Source organism: Saccopteryx leptura, chromosome 6, assembly GCF_036850995.1.
Source record: "Saccopteryx leptura isolate mSacLep1 chromosome 6, mSacLep1_pri_phased_curated, whole genome shotgun sequence".
Taxonomy (NCBI): Eukaryota; Metazoa; Chordata; class Mammalia; order Chiroptera; family Emballonuridae; genus Saccopteryx; species Saccopteryx leptura.
Genome location: NC_089508.1, coordinates 180705718 through 180726640, shown reverse-complemented (window position 1 = coordinate 180726640; position 20923 = coordinate 180705718). Strand labels below are relative to the sequence as shown.

General features: G+C 38.9%; 1 protein-coding gene across 3 annotated transcripts in view; it reads left to right on the top strand.

Moving 5' to 3' along the window:
• GABRB2 (gamma-aminobutyric acid type A receptor subunit beta2) overlaps positions 1-20923 on the top strand; it is a 213522-nt gene that overhangs the window by 195 nt on the left and 192404 nt on the right. For 2 of the 3 annotated variants that reach the window (XM_066341518.1, XM_066341515.1), the window contains exons 2-4: positions 554-791; positions 944-1035; positions 2067-2134. In XM_066341518.1, coding sequence (XP_066197615.1) covers positions 715-791; positions 944-1035; positions 2067-2134 — 237 coding nt within the window. In that variant the 5' untranslated portion in view covers positions 554-714. Of the gene's footprint in view, positions 1-450; positions 792-943; positions 1036-2066; positions 2135-20923 lie in introns of those variants that run through there. The other variant, XM_066341517.1, reaches the window with a different exon arrangement.

Sequence of the window (20923 nt, the reverse complement as noted above, 5' to 3'; positions counted from 1 at the left end):
CCACTGCACTGTCCCCCACCCCCCAGTCCAACGGATAGCTCAGCACTCCTTCCATTGGTTTATTTTCTCCCTCCCCTCTTCGACTCCGGTTCCCACCATCCCCTCCCCTCCCCCACCGCACACCCCTCCTCCCCCACCCAACACCCCTGTCGCCCCAGGCAGGGGATGCTATTCGCCAAGGAAACAAAGTTCAAACTCCTCTCCCCATCTGCTTGATGAGACCAGAAGTGGTCTCCCAGGCACCCACCTTCGCGCGAGCACTCCACACCTGCTAGCCCCTAAATTTCTAATCTGGTTTTGCATATTTAAGGGGACACACACACACACACACACACACCTACAACCGGGAGGTGCAAAACTGCCTCCTGCAACTACCAAAACTTACCAGCCGCTCTAGTTGTTTTTGTCTTAACGAAAGGACAACAAAGATTTTTACTCTGGCTCCTCTTGCGGGGTGACTTTTTATAGTATTCAAATAGGTATATATTATACATATATATGCTTTTCCTTTTTCCCCTTTAATTTTTTTTTATTTTAATTTTTTTTTTCTTAGCAAGAAAATCTGCTCTGCTCGGTCCCAGGCAGCCGCTGCTGCCCCTTTGATGTTTTGGTCCGCCGTGCGCATGCGCCCCACATTAGAATTACTGCACTGGGCAGACTAAGTTGGATCTGTTCTCTTCAGTGAAACCCTCAATTCCGTCAAAACCTAAAGGGATGTGGAGAGTCCGGAAAAGGGGCTACTTTGGGATTTGGTCATTCCCCTTAATAATCGCCGCTGTCTGCGCGCAGAGGTAAGTGTGTCCAACGTTTCTTCTTCCTTTCTCACTTTGAAGGGCTCTGTCTGCATACCTCTGTGAACCGGGATCTGTAGTGAGGGTGAGATGCTGAAGACGCGGTGCTTGCTGCCTTATTGATGCCTGTTTATTGTCTTTCTCCTCTTTAGTGTCAATGATCCTAGTAATATGTCACTGGTTAAAGAGACGGTGGATAGACTCCTGAAAGGCTATGACATTCGCCTGAGACCAGATTTTGGAGGTAATGGGGTTGCCTTGGAAATGAGAAACAGCCCAGCTACAGCCTAAGCTGTCTTTTGAGCTTTGTGCTCGCTGTCTCTTCCCTCTCCCTTACCGTGGTGAATGTGGTGTATTGAATGTGCCTCTGTGTTACCATACTGAGAAACTGATCCAAACTTAAGCCGATTTGTTACTCCCCGGCACTTAGGTGGTCTTGCAGTGAGACCCTCTTCGCCTGTGTCGGGGACTGCTGTCCCTCGGCTTCACTGTTATAAATCCTTGCTTCACTGTATTTGCCTCGTCCAGATATAGAATCCCTTAAGTTAGTTAATGGTGTGCCAGAGAACCTGGCTTAATGAAGGCTGTCGTGAACATTTTTGAGGACAAGATATGCAGGCAATTGGTTGAGAAGTGGCATTAACCCCCTGTGCCCGCCTACTTTGAAAGAGTTCTGACCACGGTTTAAAGTGACTGGTGTCTGGATATTATCCAGCTCTGAAGCCTCACTGTACGGGGCAGAGGAGTATGTGTGTGTGGAGGGGACTCAGGGGGTTTGGAGAGTAGTGGGGGGGGGGGTAGGGGGAAGGACCAGGGACTTCTCTTCCTCTGTAGCCTTAGAAACCCTGATATGCACATTTAATTTTGCTTCTGAGTCTTATGAAGCTCAGAGAGTTAAAACCTGCACACAGAAGCTGTGGGGGTGAATGAGGAGGAGGGTTTCAACGCAATATATAAAATTCCCTTGGGCTAGAATGTTCTTGTGTTTCTGTGAGTTTGCATGTTCTCCTGCTGAGACATCTACATATGTAGAGAGAGCTGGAATCCCTCACCCTTCATGACACGTGTGTGCATGTTCAATAGGGCATTTCCTAGAGGAGTTCCTGTCACCCTTAAAAAAAAAAAAAAAAAAAAAAAAAGGAGCAGGGACTTGAAGAATTGGAGGGTGAGCAGTGGGGAGGCACACGGTGCAGAGTGTCCCAGGCCCGGGGAGAACTCTTGTTAAGAATGAATGAAGTTCTGAGAAATCACGTGGCTGGCCATCTTGGTTTGCAGGTCCCCCCGTGGCCGTGGGAATGAATATTGACATTGCCAGCATTGATATGGTGTCTGAAGTCAACATGGTGAGTACTGAGGTTCATGGCTCCACAGCCGGTCATTGGGGAGAGGGAGGAGAGAGGAGCCCGCCAGAGGGGGTGGGTGTGTGTGTGTGAGTACGTGTATGAAGTGGGGGCAAGGGGGGGACTGGGGTTTGGAACCCACTAGGTTTGCGATTTCAGAGCTGGCTTTTTCTGGTCTCTAAGGATTTTTCCAACTTGGTTCAGAGATACTTGGGACTTGGTATAAAGAGAGCAAAAGGCATCACACATTCACATGCAAAATACAGCCACTGCAGGAGACCCCCTGCCAAAGAAACCACAAACCCAGTTCATTAAATGGTGTTCGGATTTGGGGTGGTATGTGGAAGAGGGGAGGGTTTTGATTTAACATTTAAAAGAGAATATTATGAACAAATCAAACTGCCCAGAGGCTGAATGAATGCCCCAGGAGATACTCATGTCCACTTGCTGCATTCAGAGATGACCTTTTTACTGCTGAGGGCACCCTCTCCCCAGCTCCTGTAAGCTCCTCTGATCACCAGAATAAAATAAAAATTGGTCACCCTTGTTTTCAAAGGACAGGCTCAGACCCATCTGTCATTTCTGGCCATTTCTGCAGTGTAATTCACTTCATGTCTTAAGCTTGTACAATTTGTGAGGAATCAGCACTCTTTAAGGGGCTACCTCCTTGAGTTTGGGGCAAGTGCTAAGAAAAAAAGCCTGGGTGTTCCCGCCTGGGGAACACTTGTAGGGGTTAGCTTCATGCAGCTGCGCCCCCTGCTGCCCATGTTGGGGCACCGCAAACATACAAGACAAAGACGAGTGTCCCAGATACCCCCACTGAGTTGTTACTTTTCTACTCTGTTTTGCATTTGCCCCTTTGGAAAAGTTTCTGTGGGAAGGCTACATTTGCGTATAATATTGCAGTGTAACTTCCAACTGGGATAGCACAAAACACATTTCTCAGAAGGTTGTGCTGTGGTGCTTGAAATGGAATGCACTGTTGAAGAAAAGGGTGTAGTAAGGTAAGGTTTAATGCAAAACACTTCTCAGCCAGCCAGCCACCGGGCCTTGAAAGTTAGAACACTTACAGCAGCCAGAGGACTCTGTAGTGGACATGCTGTCAATGTTACACAAATGTTCATATTCCCGGAATTCAAATAAAGAGGGAGCTCCAGTAATCAGCCTGGTGCCCGTGTACCCTGTCCAAAAATAGCTGATAATCCTGAGATAACATCATGAGATTCTGAAACATCTGATCACTGCTGAAGGAAATATTCAACTATTTCAGTAATGCTTTAATGACATGTGTCTTCTTATTTTGTAATGATTGGGCAAGTTTTTACTATGTAGGATATAAACACAGACTAAAAACCATATTGGATGGTTCCGAACCTCAGATTTCCCACACAGTTTGAAAAATCTCATGTGGGTAAAGAATGTTTTTTCTTAGGAAACTAATATCTCAGATATACAAATGTCCACTTTGGTGGGATTTTAGAGGTCTTTCTTTTATGATTTTTTTTTTAGTTTTACCATAAAGATTTTTAAATGAGCTAATGTGGGGACCTCCTAAATTTCAGGTACTAGAATTGAAATTGTGTTGCTAAAACCAAAGTGATTAAAGAAATTAGGCGTGGTTCAATGTGCCTCACGTGTGATTGCATTAGAGTTCTCTCTTTTGCATCTTCATTTATTTATGCTCTTGTCTCCTCCCACATTTTATTTTGCCACTTTTCTTTTTATTGTATCCCAAACACAGAATTTCATTAAAAATGTATAAATATTTAGAATCCAGAGATAGCAATGACTTGATTAAAAGTTGCTACAATAGATCAACTAAGAACTTAGATGCATTTTATCCCAAACTGTTTAGTCCACGGGTTTTTGTTGTTGTTCATTTTTTTATCTGTAGGCAGTATTTTGGAGAGGTATCCAAATTGAACACATTGCCAAGACCTTCTAGTCAAAATATAGATCCAGCTAAAGCAAGGTGTCATCTCTTAGAGTTATTTGCTGTTGCTGAAAAGTCATGGGATGTGGGAAGTGTAAAAACAAATGTCAGGCTGTAAATAGGACAGTAGTGCACCATTAATGATTAGAGCGAAGTGTTAAGAATCCCATGCCAGATCTCTTTCTTCACCTAATGTTAACGCATGTGGACTTGTCCAGACACATTTTGACTTGTAAAACAAACATATTTCAGCTAGCAATCTTAGTGACCATAAAGGAACCCTTCAAAGAAAACTTTTGTGGCGTATGCTATTTTATTTACATATGGTTATTTGATTTGAAGCAATGGATAGAGAAATCCATCACTGGTGTCTAAATAAAATAAGATGATTGTGACATTTTGTGCCCCCCTCCACCCTGTATACAAATCGAAAAGGATTTGGATCTTTTGATTACATTCAGTTCTGAAAGAATGGTGGATTGGTTATTTAAGTGAAACCTCAAAACTGATTAGCACACGTTATTTCTGCCTTACTATCATCTGTGGCAGGCAACCTCTGGTACGTGTAACTTTCTTTTACATATTATAGCACATCTCCCTTTGAAGAATGGTAGTCACCAGGCCATTTGAATTGTTATTGACTCATTTGTACTGAAAGGAAAAAGCCCTGGTCAGGGTGGCGATCCTGGTAAAGGTCAATGCTGGAAAAACCCTGAACTGAGTCAGGAGTGTCGGATGCTAGGTCTGGCTCCTCTGTTCCGTCATCCTGAGAACATGACTCACCTGTTAAAGGGGAATGATGGTCCCATTTTACCAATCTCAGGTGACCACCAGAATTAGTGCAATGATATACGAGGAAGGTATTGGTGTTCTGTGGACGCAGCCTTTGCAGAAGACTGAATGCCAGGCTATCACTCTCGGGAGACCTAGCGCCCACCCCATCTGCTCGCCTGAGTGAGGCTGGGTCAATAATTTACTTTGCTGTGTCTCAGTTTCCTTGTGTTTGAAAGGAGATGGGACATGTTAAGTTGATTTCCAACTCGAAGTAACCTATGTCTCTGGTCTGGTTTATTGTAATACATAGCTCTGCTGGGTACAGAGAGGTTCTAGGAAAACTTGAATAATCAGCACAGACTGAAGAAAATGCAGAAATTTTGAATGACACATGACCCTGAGTTCTTGCTCAGGAGGGTGACAATGGCGTCTTACTCAGCCACGTGACTCAGGTTGGCTCAATGGAACATCTTTGGAAGAACGTGATATCAATTAGAATGCTCCTGAGCAGAGAGCTTGGCTTTAGAATGACATATTTTTAGATGTCTTGGTTAAACTGGCAGGAATCTTTTTGTTAAGATTCTTGATGAAAAGTGCATTTTAGGATCCAGAAATTGGCTCTGAGGATTATGGACTGAAATAGCTTTCCCTTCATTTAAAGCAGATTCTTCTCTGTCTCGAAACAACACATTTGCCATCCAAAGAGTGAAGCAATATTTCACTTTTGAGGAAAGAGTTCTAGTAAACACAAGCACAAATTATCTTTTTATGAAATGGCGAATGGAGAAAAGTACTGCCTTAAAAACAAACCACAGATGTTTTCTTTACCAGCTGCAAAGTTTAAAATCTAGTTCAACACAAATACTTAGTTATTTAGTGGCCACCATGGTCCAGCCAAGTGTTTGGCCTTAAGAACAGAGCAGTGAACAAGAAAGACCAGCTTGTCCCCTGACCTCGTGAGACTTAACATATAGGTGTTCACTATTGTCAATTCTACTTCAGGCTTCTGCACTTATTCTTCCTGTAAGTCTTATCCTTTCTCTAAAACTTCTTCTGAGCATCCAAGTGAGTACCTAGAGGTCTTTGTCTCCGTGGGTTACTTTGTTACTCCTTGCCTGCTACTTTGTTCATTTGCTTGTTGGTATTTCAAGATGCTTTATATTTACACGTTTATCTTTCCTAATTCATATGTATAAAATATGCATAGGCAAGGTTATTATTCTGTCTCTTGGTTTTGACTATATAATAGTTGGTTGGATGTTTGTCTCTTGGGGAATTCCACAAATATTGGGTGGGTGAAATATTTTTCATGTCAGTAACTTGTTATTATTTACTAGATGCTATACCATATATATGGGGAAAGTGAGCATGGAATTATAGTCTTAAATGCCAAGGTATTTCCTGTTTAAATCAACATATGCAGAAAGAATCACAATGTAGGATCATAAGTGCTTTGAAAGAGAAATGTGCAGGGAAAGTCTCAATAAGACTATGGAGTACTGAGGTCTTATGTAGAAATGAAGTGAATGAAGATGGGAGTGACAGATCTCTGGATGTTTGTTCCACGCAGAAAGGTAGCATATAGGAGAATAAAGCCCAGGACAAATAAATGAAGTTATGAGTTTTCACGTAGCTTAAAATGGCTGGAGTTGAGAGTCAGCATGGGTAGGTAATAAGAGTTGGTATTGAGGTCATAGGTAGTGATCACATTATAGAGATCATTTCTATGGCTTCCTGAAGAGGTTACATTTTGTCTCTAAGGCGGTAGTGACCCACAAAATGATTAGGAGAACCGCAGGAACAGACTCACACTTCTGGAAGATGCTTCTGCAGGATGGAGGGTGGATTGAGTGGAACAGAACCTGAGGTTGGGAGGCAAGAGGGCAACCCCTGCAAAAATCCAGGAAGGATCACTGAACTAACACATGCATATCAAACCAGGGTGTTCACAGAGTAGCAGTGACAGGACATGGTGAAACCCAAGTTTCTCTTGTGTCATTGATCATACGTAGAACAGGAAAAGCAGACGGACTGAGAAGGTAGCGGTGAGCAGCTGAAGAAATGTTGACTTTTCTGTACATAAGGAATCTCTGAATGCAGATAGCCAGTAGGTGACTGGAAAATACAGGAATACAGGTCCATAGCTAAGTAAGGAGCCATGACTAGAGAGATGAACGTGGACATGTCAGCATGTAAGTGGTATTACTTATAACTGTGTGAATGGATACAATTAAAAAGGGAAAGTGAGAGGACAGCTGAAAATGGTGAGCACTGTAATGGGAGTGGTGGGACTCTAATAATGTCTTCAAACCTGAGGCACAAGACAGTTTAAAAAAGAAAGAAATAGGTCCTAGCCAGTTGGCTCAGTGGTAGAGCATTGATCTGGTGTGTGGAAGTCCTGGATTCGATTCCCGGCCAGCGCACACAGGAGAAGTGCCCATCTGCTTCTCCACCCTTCCCCCTCTCCTTTCTCTCTCTTTCTTCCCCTCCCACAGCCAAGGCTCCCTTGGAGCAAAGTTGGCCTGGGTGCTGAGGATGGCTCCATGGCTTCCACCTCAGGTGCTAGAATGGCTTCAGCAGCCACGGAGCAATGCTCCAGATGGGCAGAGCATTGCCCCCTGGTGGACATGCTGGGTGGATCCAGTTGGGCACATGGGGGAGTCTGCCTGACAGCCTCCTGCTTCTAGTTTCCGATAAATACAAAGAGACAGAGAGAAAGAAAGAAAGAAAGAAAGAAAGAAAGAAAGAAAGAAAGAAAGAAAGAAAGAAAGAAAGAAAGAAAGAAAGAAAGAGATGAAGGAAGAAAGAAAGAGGACCTGGTTGGTGGCTCAATGGATAGAGCATCAGCCCGGCATATGAATTTCCTAGGTTTGATTCCCAGTCAGAGCACACAAGATGACCATCTGCTTCTCCCCACCTCACTCTCACCCTTCCCCTCCTGCACCCAGTGGCTCAGTTGTTTTGAGCTGATCTCAGGTGCTGAGAATGGCTCCATTGAAGTGCATCAAGCCTCAGGTGCTAAAAATAGCTTGGTACTTGAGCATTTGTCCTAGATAGGGTTGCCAGGTGGATCCGGGTCAGTGTGTATGTGGGAGTCTGCCTCACTATCTCCCCTCCTTTCACATAAAAAAATAAAAATTAAAAATAAAAGACTCAGCTGTGTCATATATTAAACAAATAACAATAACAAAAATTGCAACTTCCACATTTGAAAGCCCTTTTATATTAGTCCATAAAGGACGAGGTCCTAGGGCATGAAGTCCAAACCCTCAGCACCAGCACTAAGTGAAAAAGGCCACATGTCCGCCTTCCTGGAGTTGAGGAGCATTTTTCATACATTATGTTTTGAACAAGAAAGATGTCAGTTGTTCTGACAGAATTTACATTGGCTATAAATATGGTGTGGGGGTTGGGATGAGGTGAAGCCTGGGCAGTTTTATGGCAGGGGTCCCCAAACTTTTTACACAGGGGGCCAGTTCACTGTCCCTCAGACCGTTGGAGGGCCGGACTATAAAAAAAAACTATGAACAAATCCCTATGCACACTGCACATATCTTATTTTAAAATAAAAAAATAAAATGGGAACAAATACAATATTTAAAATAAAGAACAAATAAATTTAAATCAACAAACTGACCAGTATTTCAATGGGAACTATGCTCCTCTCACTGACCACCAATGAAAGAGGTGCCCCTTCTGGAAGTGTGGCGGGGGCCGGATAAATGGCCTTAGGGGGCCGCATGCAGCCCGCGGGCCGTAGTTTGGGGACCCCTGGTGTACAGTCTGTAAGGAAGACATATTCACTAGTTTTGGTTGATGACAGACACAGTCCTGAGGGTTCATGAGCAGGCGGACACAGTGGCCCGATTGGGGTTGGCTAGTATAGCCCCTGGGACATTGACTCAGAGCTCCGGCATCCACTCAGGACCACGAGCACTCAGCTGGTGGCTGGCGGCTTTGAACGGGCTCGCTGCTCTTTCTCTCGCTCTCGTGCCTGCTGTCATTTATTGAGCTATTTAATTTTTCTTAGGCCTACTGTAATTTAATTTAAAACATCTCAGAATTATTTTTCTGGTCAGTCAGAGGCCCCAATGGTCAAATGAACTAGGTTCTGAGACTTGTCTCCCAGAAATAGTAACAAGGCTCCTTGGCGAATGTAGCAAGAGGAGGTTTAGTGGTTGACACTAACTTTTGAAAAGTTTCGATCTGAAGCGCGGTAGGGAGGAGGGCACTTGTCCTTTAAAAGGACGTGGGTCGCAGATGCAATGCAGGACGTGGGGTGGGCTGACAGACAGCAAGTGTGAGGATTGCTTGATCCTCTGTGACATGGGAGCCCCTTCCTGTAGAGACAAGAGGAGGTTAACATTGTCCGTCCACTGTGGAGAATGGGTATGTGAAGCTGGTCCGGAACCATGGAAGTTATCCAGGAAGCACGCCGCAGGGGGGCGTGACGCTCACCGGTCACAGGCAGGCTTAACCCTAAATGATGCGTAAAAGCTCCCCTACCCAATTTTAAGGCTAGGGTGTTCTCTCCCTATTTTCCTGCTCTTCCTGCCCCTTATCTCCCTCCTCTTGTCCAGTGCTCGTCATTTCCCACCATTATCGTAACATTGATATAATAAAATAATCATAGCTCCTGTTTTTTGAGCCATAACTCATGCGGGTATCATGCTGGTGCATTATCTCTTTTAATCCTCCTATAAAAAGAGTGAGATGGATGCTACCAACCATGTTTACAAAAGAAAAACTTGAGGCCCAGAGAGGTTAAGTGACTTTTTTCAAGGTCACACAATTAGCAAATGACTGACTTCATATTCCCCAAACTTAACTGTCACAAATACGGCGCTTTTAAATTTAGGAAGACCTCATTCTAAAATCTCGTTTTCATTCCTTGAGTACAGTTTTGTCGTAGTTTTTCTTTGTTCTGTTTGTTTGGGTTTTTTTTTTTTTTTTTATCAGATAAGCTAATCATAAGTTGTTACTATTACCCCTCACCCTCATTAAGATATTTTTTTCAAGGAGATACCTTCTTCAGTGTGTAGTAAATATTGATATAAGATGCTGCCCCTGTTTTTGAGAAACTTACATTTCATATTACATAAGCTGAATGTAATTTAAACCAAAAATAAAGAAAAATTTGTGTAAGATTTTGAAGAGTCAAAAATGTTGCTTATGTCACGCTTTCTTTTGTTATGAATGGGGTGCTGTTTAACTTGCTTAATAATTATATTTTTCTCCAGCAGAATCTGTCAAATAACCATTAAGGTCAATCATTGTCACTAGATGGCTGGTATATATGTTCAAGTGTCATTTGACTCAGTGGTTTTAGGCTGTGGGTGGACACTATGTAAAAAGATCACACCATTTCCCTTTATTTCCTTATATCAAAAACTCATTTTCTATTGAATTTACGGGGGTGACACTGGCTATCAAAATTATACAGGTTTCGCATGCACTGTTCTTCAGTACCTCACCTGGATACTGTATTGTGTGTCCCATCCTAAGCCACGCCTTTGTCCATTACCATTTATTCCCCGCATACCCTCCTCCGCCACTTCTCGTCCCCCCTCCACCCATGGTCACCACACTGTTGTCTTGAGTTTTTTTCTCTTTTTTAATTTTTGTGCTCAACCCCTCCACTCCCCAACCCGGCCCCAACCCCGACAGCTGTCAGCTGCTCTCTATCTATGAGTCTGTCTCTGTTTTGCTTGTTAGTTCATTTTGTTCATTAGATTCCACATATGAGCAAAATCAAATGCTACTTGTCTTTCTCTGACTGGCTTATTTCACTTAGCATAATGCTCTCCAGGTCCATCCACGCTGTTGCAAAGGGTAAGATTTCCTTTTTTATAGCTGAGTAGTATTCCATTGTGTAAATGTACCACAGCTTTTTTTTACCCATTCATCCCCTGATGAACACGTGGGCTGCTTCTAAATCTTGGCTATTGTAAATAACGCCGCAATGAACATAAAGGTACATATATTCTTTCAAATTAGTGTTTTGAGTTTCTTCAGATAAATTCCCAGAAGTGTAAACACTGAGTCATCAAGGAGTTTCATTTTTATATTTCTGGAGTAACTCCATACTGCTTTTCACTGTGGCTGCACTAATCTGCATTCCCTCCAACAGAGCACGAAGGTGCCTGCTTCTTTATATCCTCACCAACACATGTTTGTTGATTTATTGATGACAGACGTGAGGTAATATATCATTGTGGTTTTAATTTGCATTTCTCTATTTATTAATGATGTTGAGCATCTTTTCATGTCTATTGGCCATCTGTATGTCTTCTTTGGAGAAGTGTCTATTCAGGTCCTTTGCCCATATTTTAATTGGACTGTTTGCTTTTTGATGTTGAGTTTTATAAGTTCTTTATAAATTTTGGATATTAACCCCTTATCAGATGTATCATTGACAAATATGTTCTCTTATTCAGGTGTTATCTTTTTATTTTGCTGATGGTTTCCTTTGTTGTGCAAAAACTTTTTAGTTTGATGTAGTCCCATTGCTTATTTTTTCTTTTGTTTCCTTTGACCAAGGAGATGTAGCAAAAAAAATATTGCTACAAATCATGTCTGAGATTTTACTGCCTATGTTTTCTTCTAGGATTTTTACAGCTTTGAGTCTAACACTTAAGTCTTTAATCCATTTTGAGTTTATTCCTGTGTATGGTATAAAAAGGGTGGTCCAGTTTCATTTATTTATTTATTTATTTTGCGTGTATCTGTCTGATTTTCTCAACAGCATTTATTGAATAGACTATCTTTACCCCATTGTATGTTTTTGCCTACTTTCTCAAATATTAATTGACTATAAAGGCAGTGGTTTATTTCTGGGCTCTCCATTTGGTTCTCTTGATCTATAGCTCTATTTTTATGCTAGTACCACACTGTTTTAATTACTATGGACTTGTAACATAGTTTGATATCAGTTAGTATTATTCATACAAGTTTGTTCTTCTTAAGATTGCTATGACTATTCAGAATAATTTTGTGGTTCTATATAAAATTTTTTAATATTTTTCCTAGTTCTGTGAAATATGCCATTGGTATCTTGATAGGAATTGCATTGAATCTATAGATTGCTTTGGGTAGTATGGACATTTTAATGATATTAATTCTCCTATCCATAAAGATGGTACATACTTCCACTTATTTGTATCTTTAGTTTCTTTCTTCGGTGGCTTATCATTTTATGAGGACAGATCTTTTACATCCTTGCTTAAATTTATTCTTAGGTATTTTATTCCTTTTGAAGCATTGTAAATATTCAGTTTCTTAGTTTCCCCTTCTGGTAGTTCATGATTGGTATATAAGCACACAACTGAGTTTTGATACTTATTTTGTATCCTGCTTCTTTATAAGTCTTAGTAGTTTCTTGGTGGAATCTTTAGGGTTCTCTGTATACAGTAGCATGTCATCTGCAAATAATGACAGTTTTACTTCTTCCTTTCCACTTTGGATGCCTTCTATTTCTTCCTCTTTTCTTATTTCTGTGCCTAAGACTTCCCATAATAGGTTGAATAAGAGCAGTGAAAGCAGACATCCTTGGGCATGTGTTGCTGTCAGTCTTTCCCTTTATGTTCATCAAGATATGCATGGTACATTGAGGTGCTTCTATGCGGTCCTTCAAGGAGAGTGTCTGTGTTTCTAGTGGACTCCTGGTACCAACCCCTGCTTTTCACAGCCAGATGTTCTGTGGGCTCTTCTTCCTGGCTCTGGTGCTCTAGTCTGGGAGCCTGGCAAGAACTCATGCTTAATTGAACTTTTTCCATTAAGAACACATTTTTGTGATTTCTGAAGAATTAGTCCTACAACTAGTTTTCTTAAAGGTCATTCTGTTTTTTTATTAAGGATTTTCAAAATACATTTAATAGATTATTAGTCATAATCTAGCTACAAATTATTTGAAAATAAACATAGTTACTTTTACTCATGCACCATTAACTTTAATATAAAAATCATATGCACACCAGAGAACTGGATTTAAAAAAGCATATAAGTGAAATTAAAAAAAAAAAAACCTTTTATATATCAATTTGACTCACATTCTGTCTCTATCCTGGGATTGCCAGTTTTTCCAATATCCATTTCCATTTTTGGATGATGTAAAAAAAAATACTTTGCAATAATGAAGTCGATGGTTTTGAGTTGTTAAAACATATAAACACCAGATTTGTATATTGCTTCCTGTTGTGCCTTTTATCTGCAGATATATTTTATTAAACAATGAGAAAAACAGGTTTGTATTATCCTGTCCATATTTATATGGGAAAATATGGGGGTGTCTCTAGCTCACTGGCTCTTGCTGATGCTCATATTGTTGCCATCCATCTGCATTTTTACTGCCCACTCTCGTGTTCTTTGCTCTGTCATCTGGTGCCTACTGCCAGCAGACCCTCCAAGAGGTCTTAACTTAGAAGTAATTGTTTTGGCAATTGAAAATAAAGTAACTTCTCTCCTAACACAATGCCAACAATTAAACCATGAGGTTTTGGAGGTAAATCTATGTGTGTCATAGAAAAGGGATACATGCTTAAGCCATCAAGGAAGATTAGAGATTTGGAGCTGTGCAGATGCATGGTCAGTGTTGGTGAAACAGGCTACCAGCCAGTATTTACCCAGTGCTAACTTCACCAGTGCCATGTCAAGTCGGCTGGACTGTGGAAATGGTTCTGACACAGGGGCTATGGTGCTCTCTAAAGCTGAGAAGGATTCATCTTCATTGCCTGCGGAGGGGGTGAGGGTTGATGGAGAGAAGAGTGGTGTGTCCCTCAAGTAGAAGAATCAATGTAAAAGATGGAGCACAGAGTTTTCACAGTGATGCTCAGGCTTGGCTGTGCAGTGGAATCAGCTAACGATATTCATGTGTTCAGGGCCGTGCCCAGAGCCTGATTCCGTAGGACTAGTAGGGGGTTCAGAGACCTGTGTGTTCAGAAGCCCTGACACTGGCTCAGAATTTTGCATTTCCCATGAAATTAAGAATAAAATCAATAGTAGTGGAAAATTAAAGGCTGTTTTATTTTGCTAATGGGAAATATTGAATTGTAGGGCTGGCAATACAGATATTTCAGAGGTGATTGCTGGTTTCTACTGCTACTTCTAAAGCATCGACATAGAAAAAAATAAAACATTGTTTTAGGGAGGATACGGTTTATCCCTTCCAGGAGGGAGTTTATGCTTTAAAATAGTGGTTTTCTTGCTGCTTCTTAGGACAACAAGTTGACTGTATTGACAAAGGACTATATAGTCAGACATCTGGCTTTGAAACAAATATACAAAGATTACCCCTAAAAATTTTCAGCTTTTGTGAGGGTGTGGGCATTTCATCAACTGTAGATTTTCCAAGAAATATTTGTTAACATTAATCCTAGGTGAAATAATCTACAGGCCATTTTAAAGACTATCATAAACTACCCTGGCCAGCTGGCTCAACGGTAGAGCATTGGACTGGTGTGTGGAAGTCCCGGGTTTGAGTCCCAGTCAGGGGACACAGGACAGGCGCCCATCTGCTTCTCCACCCTTCCCTCTCTCCTTTCTTTCTATCTCTCTCTTCCCCTCCTGCAGCCAAGGCTCCATTGGAGCAGAATTGCCTGGGCACTGAGGATGGCTCCATGGCCTCCGCCTCAGGCGCTAGAATGGCTCCGGTTGCAATAGAGCAGTGGCCCTGGATGGGAAGAGCGTTGTCTCCTGGTGGGCATGCCAGGTGGATCCCAGTAGTCGGGCACCTGTGGGAGTCTGTCTCTCTGCCTCCTGACTTCTCACCTGAAAAAAATTAAAAAATAAAATAAAGACTATTATAAACTAAGAAGCAGGGACATGAAAGAGTTAAACATCAGTGAGTAGGTGCCAGTTATTAGGTCATAAAATCTAATCACCAGTTTCATTTCCTTGATGTGGTTGATGCTGCTATGATCAAAAATAAAAAGAAATTTAATTACTTTTCCTATTAGTTTTCTTTGACCTACATACAGACAAAGAAACGTCAAGACTTATTTTGTAAACACATACCGCTGTTTCTTTGGCCAAATGAGCATTTGACTTAATAAACTGAAGGGTTCTCAAAGTGTTCTCTTATTGACCTTTTGTAAAATCACTCCTTTTTCAAGTTCCCAGCTAAGGCAGTACCCTCTCTCTGTTCTGCTAGGCTGATCTGCATGGCTGTGGAAGTTTGCATATGGTTTATGTGTTAGAAGAACGATCATAAGTTTTTGTTTTAATCACACGAGTATGCCTGTGTGCCAAACCAGTATTTTTATACAGAAGTCATTAGAGATTAACACCCTTATTATTTTAAAAGTTGTAACATTTTAGGTACTTGCCAATTTTATAGATAAAAGACCTGTAGAATTATAGACCCCGGGGAAAATCATTTTTCTTATTTCTTGCAGATTTTTTGAGATGTTTTATTTTAGGCTTTGGGCATTGGAGGCCAAATTCTGTTCAGTGAGAAATCTGAGTAAAATAATTTTACTAATGCCTCTTTTAGTGCCCTGAATTAATTTTTTTTTCTGGCAATTATATTACTATCTGTTTATTTGGAAAGTTCAACTATCAATTTAATATCTTAACTGTACATTTTCTAAGAGACCACAAAACCCTTGCTCTTTGATGAGTCAGCTTTGAAATCCACATTTTAAAATAACTTTCTCATGTTATTTTACCAAACTGTGCCCGTTGCCACCAGCTAGACCACATGGGTGGAAATGTGTTGTGATGGGCTTTTCTGTACCCAGGCTGCTTCAGTCAAAGGCAAATGTTCTAAATGTGTCATGTGGTAAACTTCCCAGATACAAACCAAAAAATCCTCTTAATTGTTTATGCTGTAATTTTTAAAAATGGCCACAATCCTGGAGCTCTGGGTTTCAAGTTTTATTGTTGTTTGTTTGAATGCATAGTGCAGTCATAGCAGGAATGAATTTTACTAACCAGCTGCTACTTAAACTGTTGGACTTAAAAGAAAGAAAGGAGAGAGAGAAAGAGTAGAGATGCTCGGAGAGGGAATGGAGAGAGACATATGTGGTTTTTATCCTTGAGAATGTTGCAGGATTCTTCCAATGATTGAGAAATAGCAGGAGATACTTCATGCAGTTAGCTAGGTTTTGCTTAGTATTCACGAGTATTTTATAAAATATACAGCAAGGATTTGCCATGTACGAATGTGTATACAATCAGGAACTGTTCTTTTAAGTTTATATAATAGGAAATTAATATTAAAATGCCTATGGATTATCTCTGTTCTTTTAAGTATTTGATAGTTTATAAACAAACTTTTCAAGTACCAAGGGTCAATGAAATACAGGATTTGGAAAATTACATTAGTTTTATGAGTCTCAGTTTGGGAAGGGGATGTGGGGGAGGGGGATAAGAGAGGGGATGGGGGGAAGGGTGTGAAGAGGGACAAATATAAAGTGATGGAAAATGATTTGACTTTAGGTGATGGATATACAACATAATCAACAGTTCAAATACTATAGAAATGTTTACCTGAAACCTATGTATCCTTATAGATCAGTGTCATCCTGTTAAAGTTAATTTTCTAAATAAAATATAAAAATTAAAAAAAGAAAACTTGGGAGGGGGAGGGGCACAAAGAAAACAAGATAGAAGGTGACAGAGGACAATCTGACTTTGGGTGATGGGTATGCAACATAATTGAACGACAAGATAACCTGGACTTGTTATCTTTGAATATATGTATCCTGATTTATTGATGTCACCCCATTAAAAAAATAAAATTATTAAAAAAAAAAAAAGTAAAACAAAAAAAAGAAAACTTACATTATACTTTTTGACATATAACTGGGTTATAGTATATTATTATGATTAACAACACTACTAATAATTGCTACCATTTATTGAGAAACTTCTTTGAAATGAATGTAATGTCTCAATGGTTTCACATTTCCATTTTAAAAACTATGAAATAAAACGTTATTATCACATTTCACAGATGGGTAAGCAGGGTTAGGAGATTTTTGTGAGTTAGAACCTGTTGGCACCAAGACAATACAACTCTTGTTCATTCATGGTTAGAAACGATTGGAACTGGCATTTGAGGTTCATTTGTTTCCTATGGTACTTATTTTGTGCATTTCTTCTTCCCTCAAGTTAAAGGGAAGCTAAAAGAATTGAATGGATCTGCCTTATTTGTCATTTCCCAAGGTAATTGTTAATCATTTATTTCAACTTCCAGGTGACTTTGAGAAACCTACAAAAATCAAGCAAGCAAAACATAAAGAATAATTCTTTAATATACAAAAGCAGTCTAAGTCATTTAAAGATCTTCATCATTAGGGTTTGTAGGCAAGTTGATGATTATGATTTACTTTTCTAATGCTTATAAATCATTTTTCATCACTGAGGAATGCATTCCATTCTTGTTCAAAGCAAAAATCCGCTCTGAAAAGCTATATGGTAATCCTGAGAATTAATAGCAGAGTTCAGTTTTGATTAAATTATATGGGAGACCTTTAGAACCAAGAAAATGTCAGCCCTTCATGTCTTGTTATTTTTATGAGGTGATAACTATCTCAAAATACTCAGTTCAGTAATGATTGGCATTTGCGTGGAATGTTAATTGTGGTATATTTCAGTGTCAATATAAGAGATCAGTTTGAATACACTTGTGTTTTGTAAGATTGGGGAAAATATGTGGCTTAAACTAGTGGATTTTCAACCTTTTTCCACTTGGGGACCAGTGAAAATAGAAGAATTCTTTTGAGCACCACTAAGGCAGAAATCACCCTGAGCATAAGCAAATTCATCTAACATCAGGGTAGTAAATTCCTTCACGGACAAGCACAAAATTTCTGGCGGACTGGTCCATGGACTGGTGGTTGAAAAACAGAGGCTTAAACCAAATGTTTCTAATCTCTCCTTTTTTTCTACTTTATAAAATAAACAACTGGCTTGATAAAAATTAAGGATAAAATTAGGCCAGGGGTGGATGTGTGTGCGTTTACATAGATATATAAAATTTTCAAATACTAAGTCTGTATTTCTTTTGAAAGCAAACAGTCCTTGTACTAAACTATGCTATTGCATTTTTAAGATATTATTTCTATAATTAATGTGAAACAGTCAGGAAGGTCAGTATTTATTTCAAAAGTAAGAACTAGGTAGTTCTGTATTTGTCCAGAATTTGTCAATGATTATAAAAACTTGAACAAATTTCTGTTTGTTGTATTTATACTTTGTAAAGCAGGTAAGTTTGTCTGTCTTATAATTTTTTTTAATTCTATGATTTCTAACTCTGGATTGTTACTATTATTTCTGCCCCTTATAGAAAAATCAGTTACATAGTAAACTGTAATGAAAAGTGAAGATCTTTATTAATGCCATTACCCAGAAAGAAATTGTTTTAGCAAAAATGATCAGCAAGTCTCTAGAATTTCTGGGAACTCGCACGTATGCACATGAAATAGAATTAATCATGTTTTATAATATAATTTCTCTGCTTAACATTTTGTGAACATCTTCTGATGCACCTAATTTTTTTCTACAACTTAATATCCAGTGGTTGCATACAATTTTGTTGCATGGCGGCACCATATTTATTAAATCAATTCATTGTTGAAGGACATTATCATTATCCTGGGGAACTTTATTACCATTGTGAGCTAAGCTATATTAAATAGTCCTGTGTGTTCATACTTGATGCAATTATAAAGTTATTTCCCCCTGGTAAATTCTTAGATGTGAGATTGCTGGAACCCAGACTATGTACGTTTTAGATATTGAAACCTACTAGCAAAGCTATGCTTCCTTTAAAAACGTGCTAATGTAGACTCGCACCACCAGGGTATGAGAGCTGCATTGCACACAGTCCAGTCCTGGGTATCTCCCTCAGAATCTTCATTCTTCCTACCTTTGCTAATCTGTTAGGTACAATTGATCATTTTCTTGATTAATTAAAATTTTAATTTCCAGTTAACTATTTCAGATACTTTTTTGTGTTTATAGGCCATTTGTATATCTTCTCTCTGTTGCCTTTTCATATCCTTTATTAGTTTTTTATTTCTCTATTAGAGGATTCTTTTTTTTTTTTTCGTTAACAAATTTGTTATAGCATCTTCTATATTAAGGATGGTTAACCCTTTGCCACTTATTGGAAAAATATCTTCTTGCATAATAACTTTGTGAGAAATATCTTTTAGTATCCAGAAGGTTTATTTTTGTACATGCTAAAATATGTATTGGGTTTTGACCTTGGTTTTCAGACTTTGAAAAGGCTTATCTACTCCAAGATTTAAAAAAAAAGACATTCAAATTATCTTTCTGTAGCTTATGTAATTTTTCACAAAAATTTTGAATCCATTTAAGATGTATTACATATAGAGTAAGGTCTGAAATAGGACTATGTGTAGAAAAAATAGACACATAAGTAGATGTCACAGTGTCACAGCAACATAGAATATAATAATCTCTTTTTCCTCATGGTTTGAAATGTTTTTATCATATAGAAAAGCTCATATTTCCTTAGGTCATCATTTGTACACGGTAATTTGCCTCGTTAATATTTTTTCATATTTTTGTGCCCACCCTGTGTGTTTTTAATTATTTTAGCTTTCAATATAAACCCAAATCTCCCCTCATTATGTTTCTACTTAATTACACTTAACCATTATGAACTAATTATGTTTTTACATAACTTTTAAATTTTGGCAAGTTAAAAAATGCTGCAGTATTTTGTTGTAATTCCTTTAAAATTTATTGAGGAATTTAAAGGGAAATTCACTCCTCAACAGTATTGGTTTTTTCTATTAAAGAGCGTAACATTTCTTTCCATTCATGCATATTCTTTTATGTCCTTCAGTAAAATTTTACAATTCTCTCCATGTAAGTCTTGCATATTTCTTGCTAAATTTATTCCTATAGGCCTTACAAATTTTTTGTTAAATTTATTCTTCAGTACTATGCGGTTTTTACGGTTATTGTAAATGAGATTTTTATGTCCAATGATTACTTTTGAGTCTTGGCCAAAAGAACAAATGCCCTATATCCATCTGAAAAGGTGTGTCTTTAAAACTCAGGATGCCTTTTCCATTTCCATTCATACATGAAGGTGCCTTGGGTATCAGTAACATATTTGAGATGTACGCGTAGAAACATTATGCATCTTTTTACAGCTTATTATGTTCCTACTCCATTTAAACATCTTTAAATGATTGTTTTATTGCAATTTCAGTGTTTTATTCTATAGGGTTCATTTACTCGGCCTCATAGAACCAGCATGAATTCCCACTGAGGGCATAGCCTTTCAGATTCCATCTATTCCTTTAACCTTATCGAGTAAAAGTTATGTTTAAAACAATCCTCTCTGATTACTATAGTTCCATTTGTATCTTGTACATTATAATCTTTATGTAAACAAGAAAACTCTTACAGATATATTAAGCCAAATCATTTTCATGTGCTCCATGTAAACTCAAGTGTCTATTACTTGACTTATTAATAGTTTAAGTACAAATAGTTGAGGAGGGCTATTTCACCTTGAGAACATTTAAACGAGAGAATGAAGCAGTGTAACTTATACATTGTGTGTGAATATTGCTGCAAATACCTGTTTGGGAGTAAAGACTTGACTGGATTCAGTACTAAATCTGATCATGACCTTTGACCAGGGTTCTTGATCACCAAAAGATGTGAACCATAAATTTGGTAGTCTAAATTAATATATATATATAATCGGTTTGTCTGTTCAAATACCATTGACTTGTCAACCTGCTTTGCTCAACAGTTTGAATTATCATTCTGATCCCTTCTGCTATGAATGGCTTAGTTATGCATTAGGTTTGAGATTTCTAGACTCTATCTCAATATATGTTACTAAGTGTAGAGAAAATACACTGTATACATTTTAGGGGATTTAGTGACTGTTTAGTTAGATTGTGATTTTTTATTGGTTAAGTCAGATGTGCCTTTGAGAAAAAAGTCAAAAGTTCAGGAGTTGTAGAAAAAAGAATTTCTATAAACTAGTTCAGCATTGTCACCAGCATATAGTATTTGGCTGTCATATAGTATTTAAAACCTAATAACTGACACATACTCTTGGGAAGGTTAATATTTTGATTAACATAAGT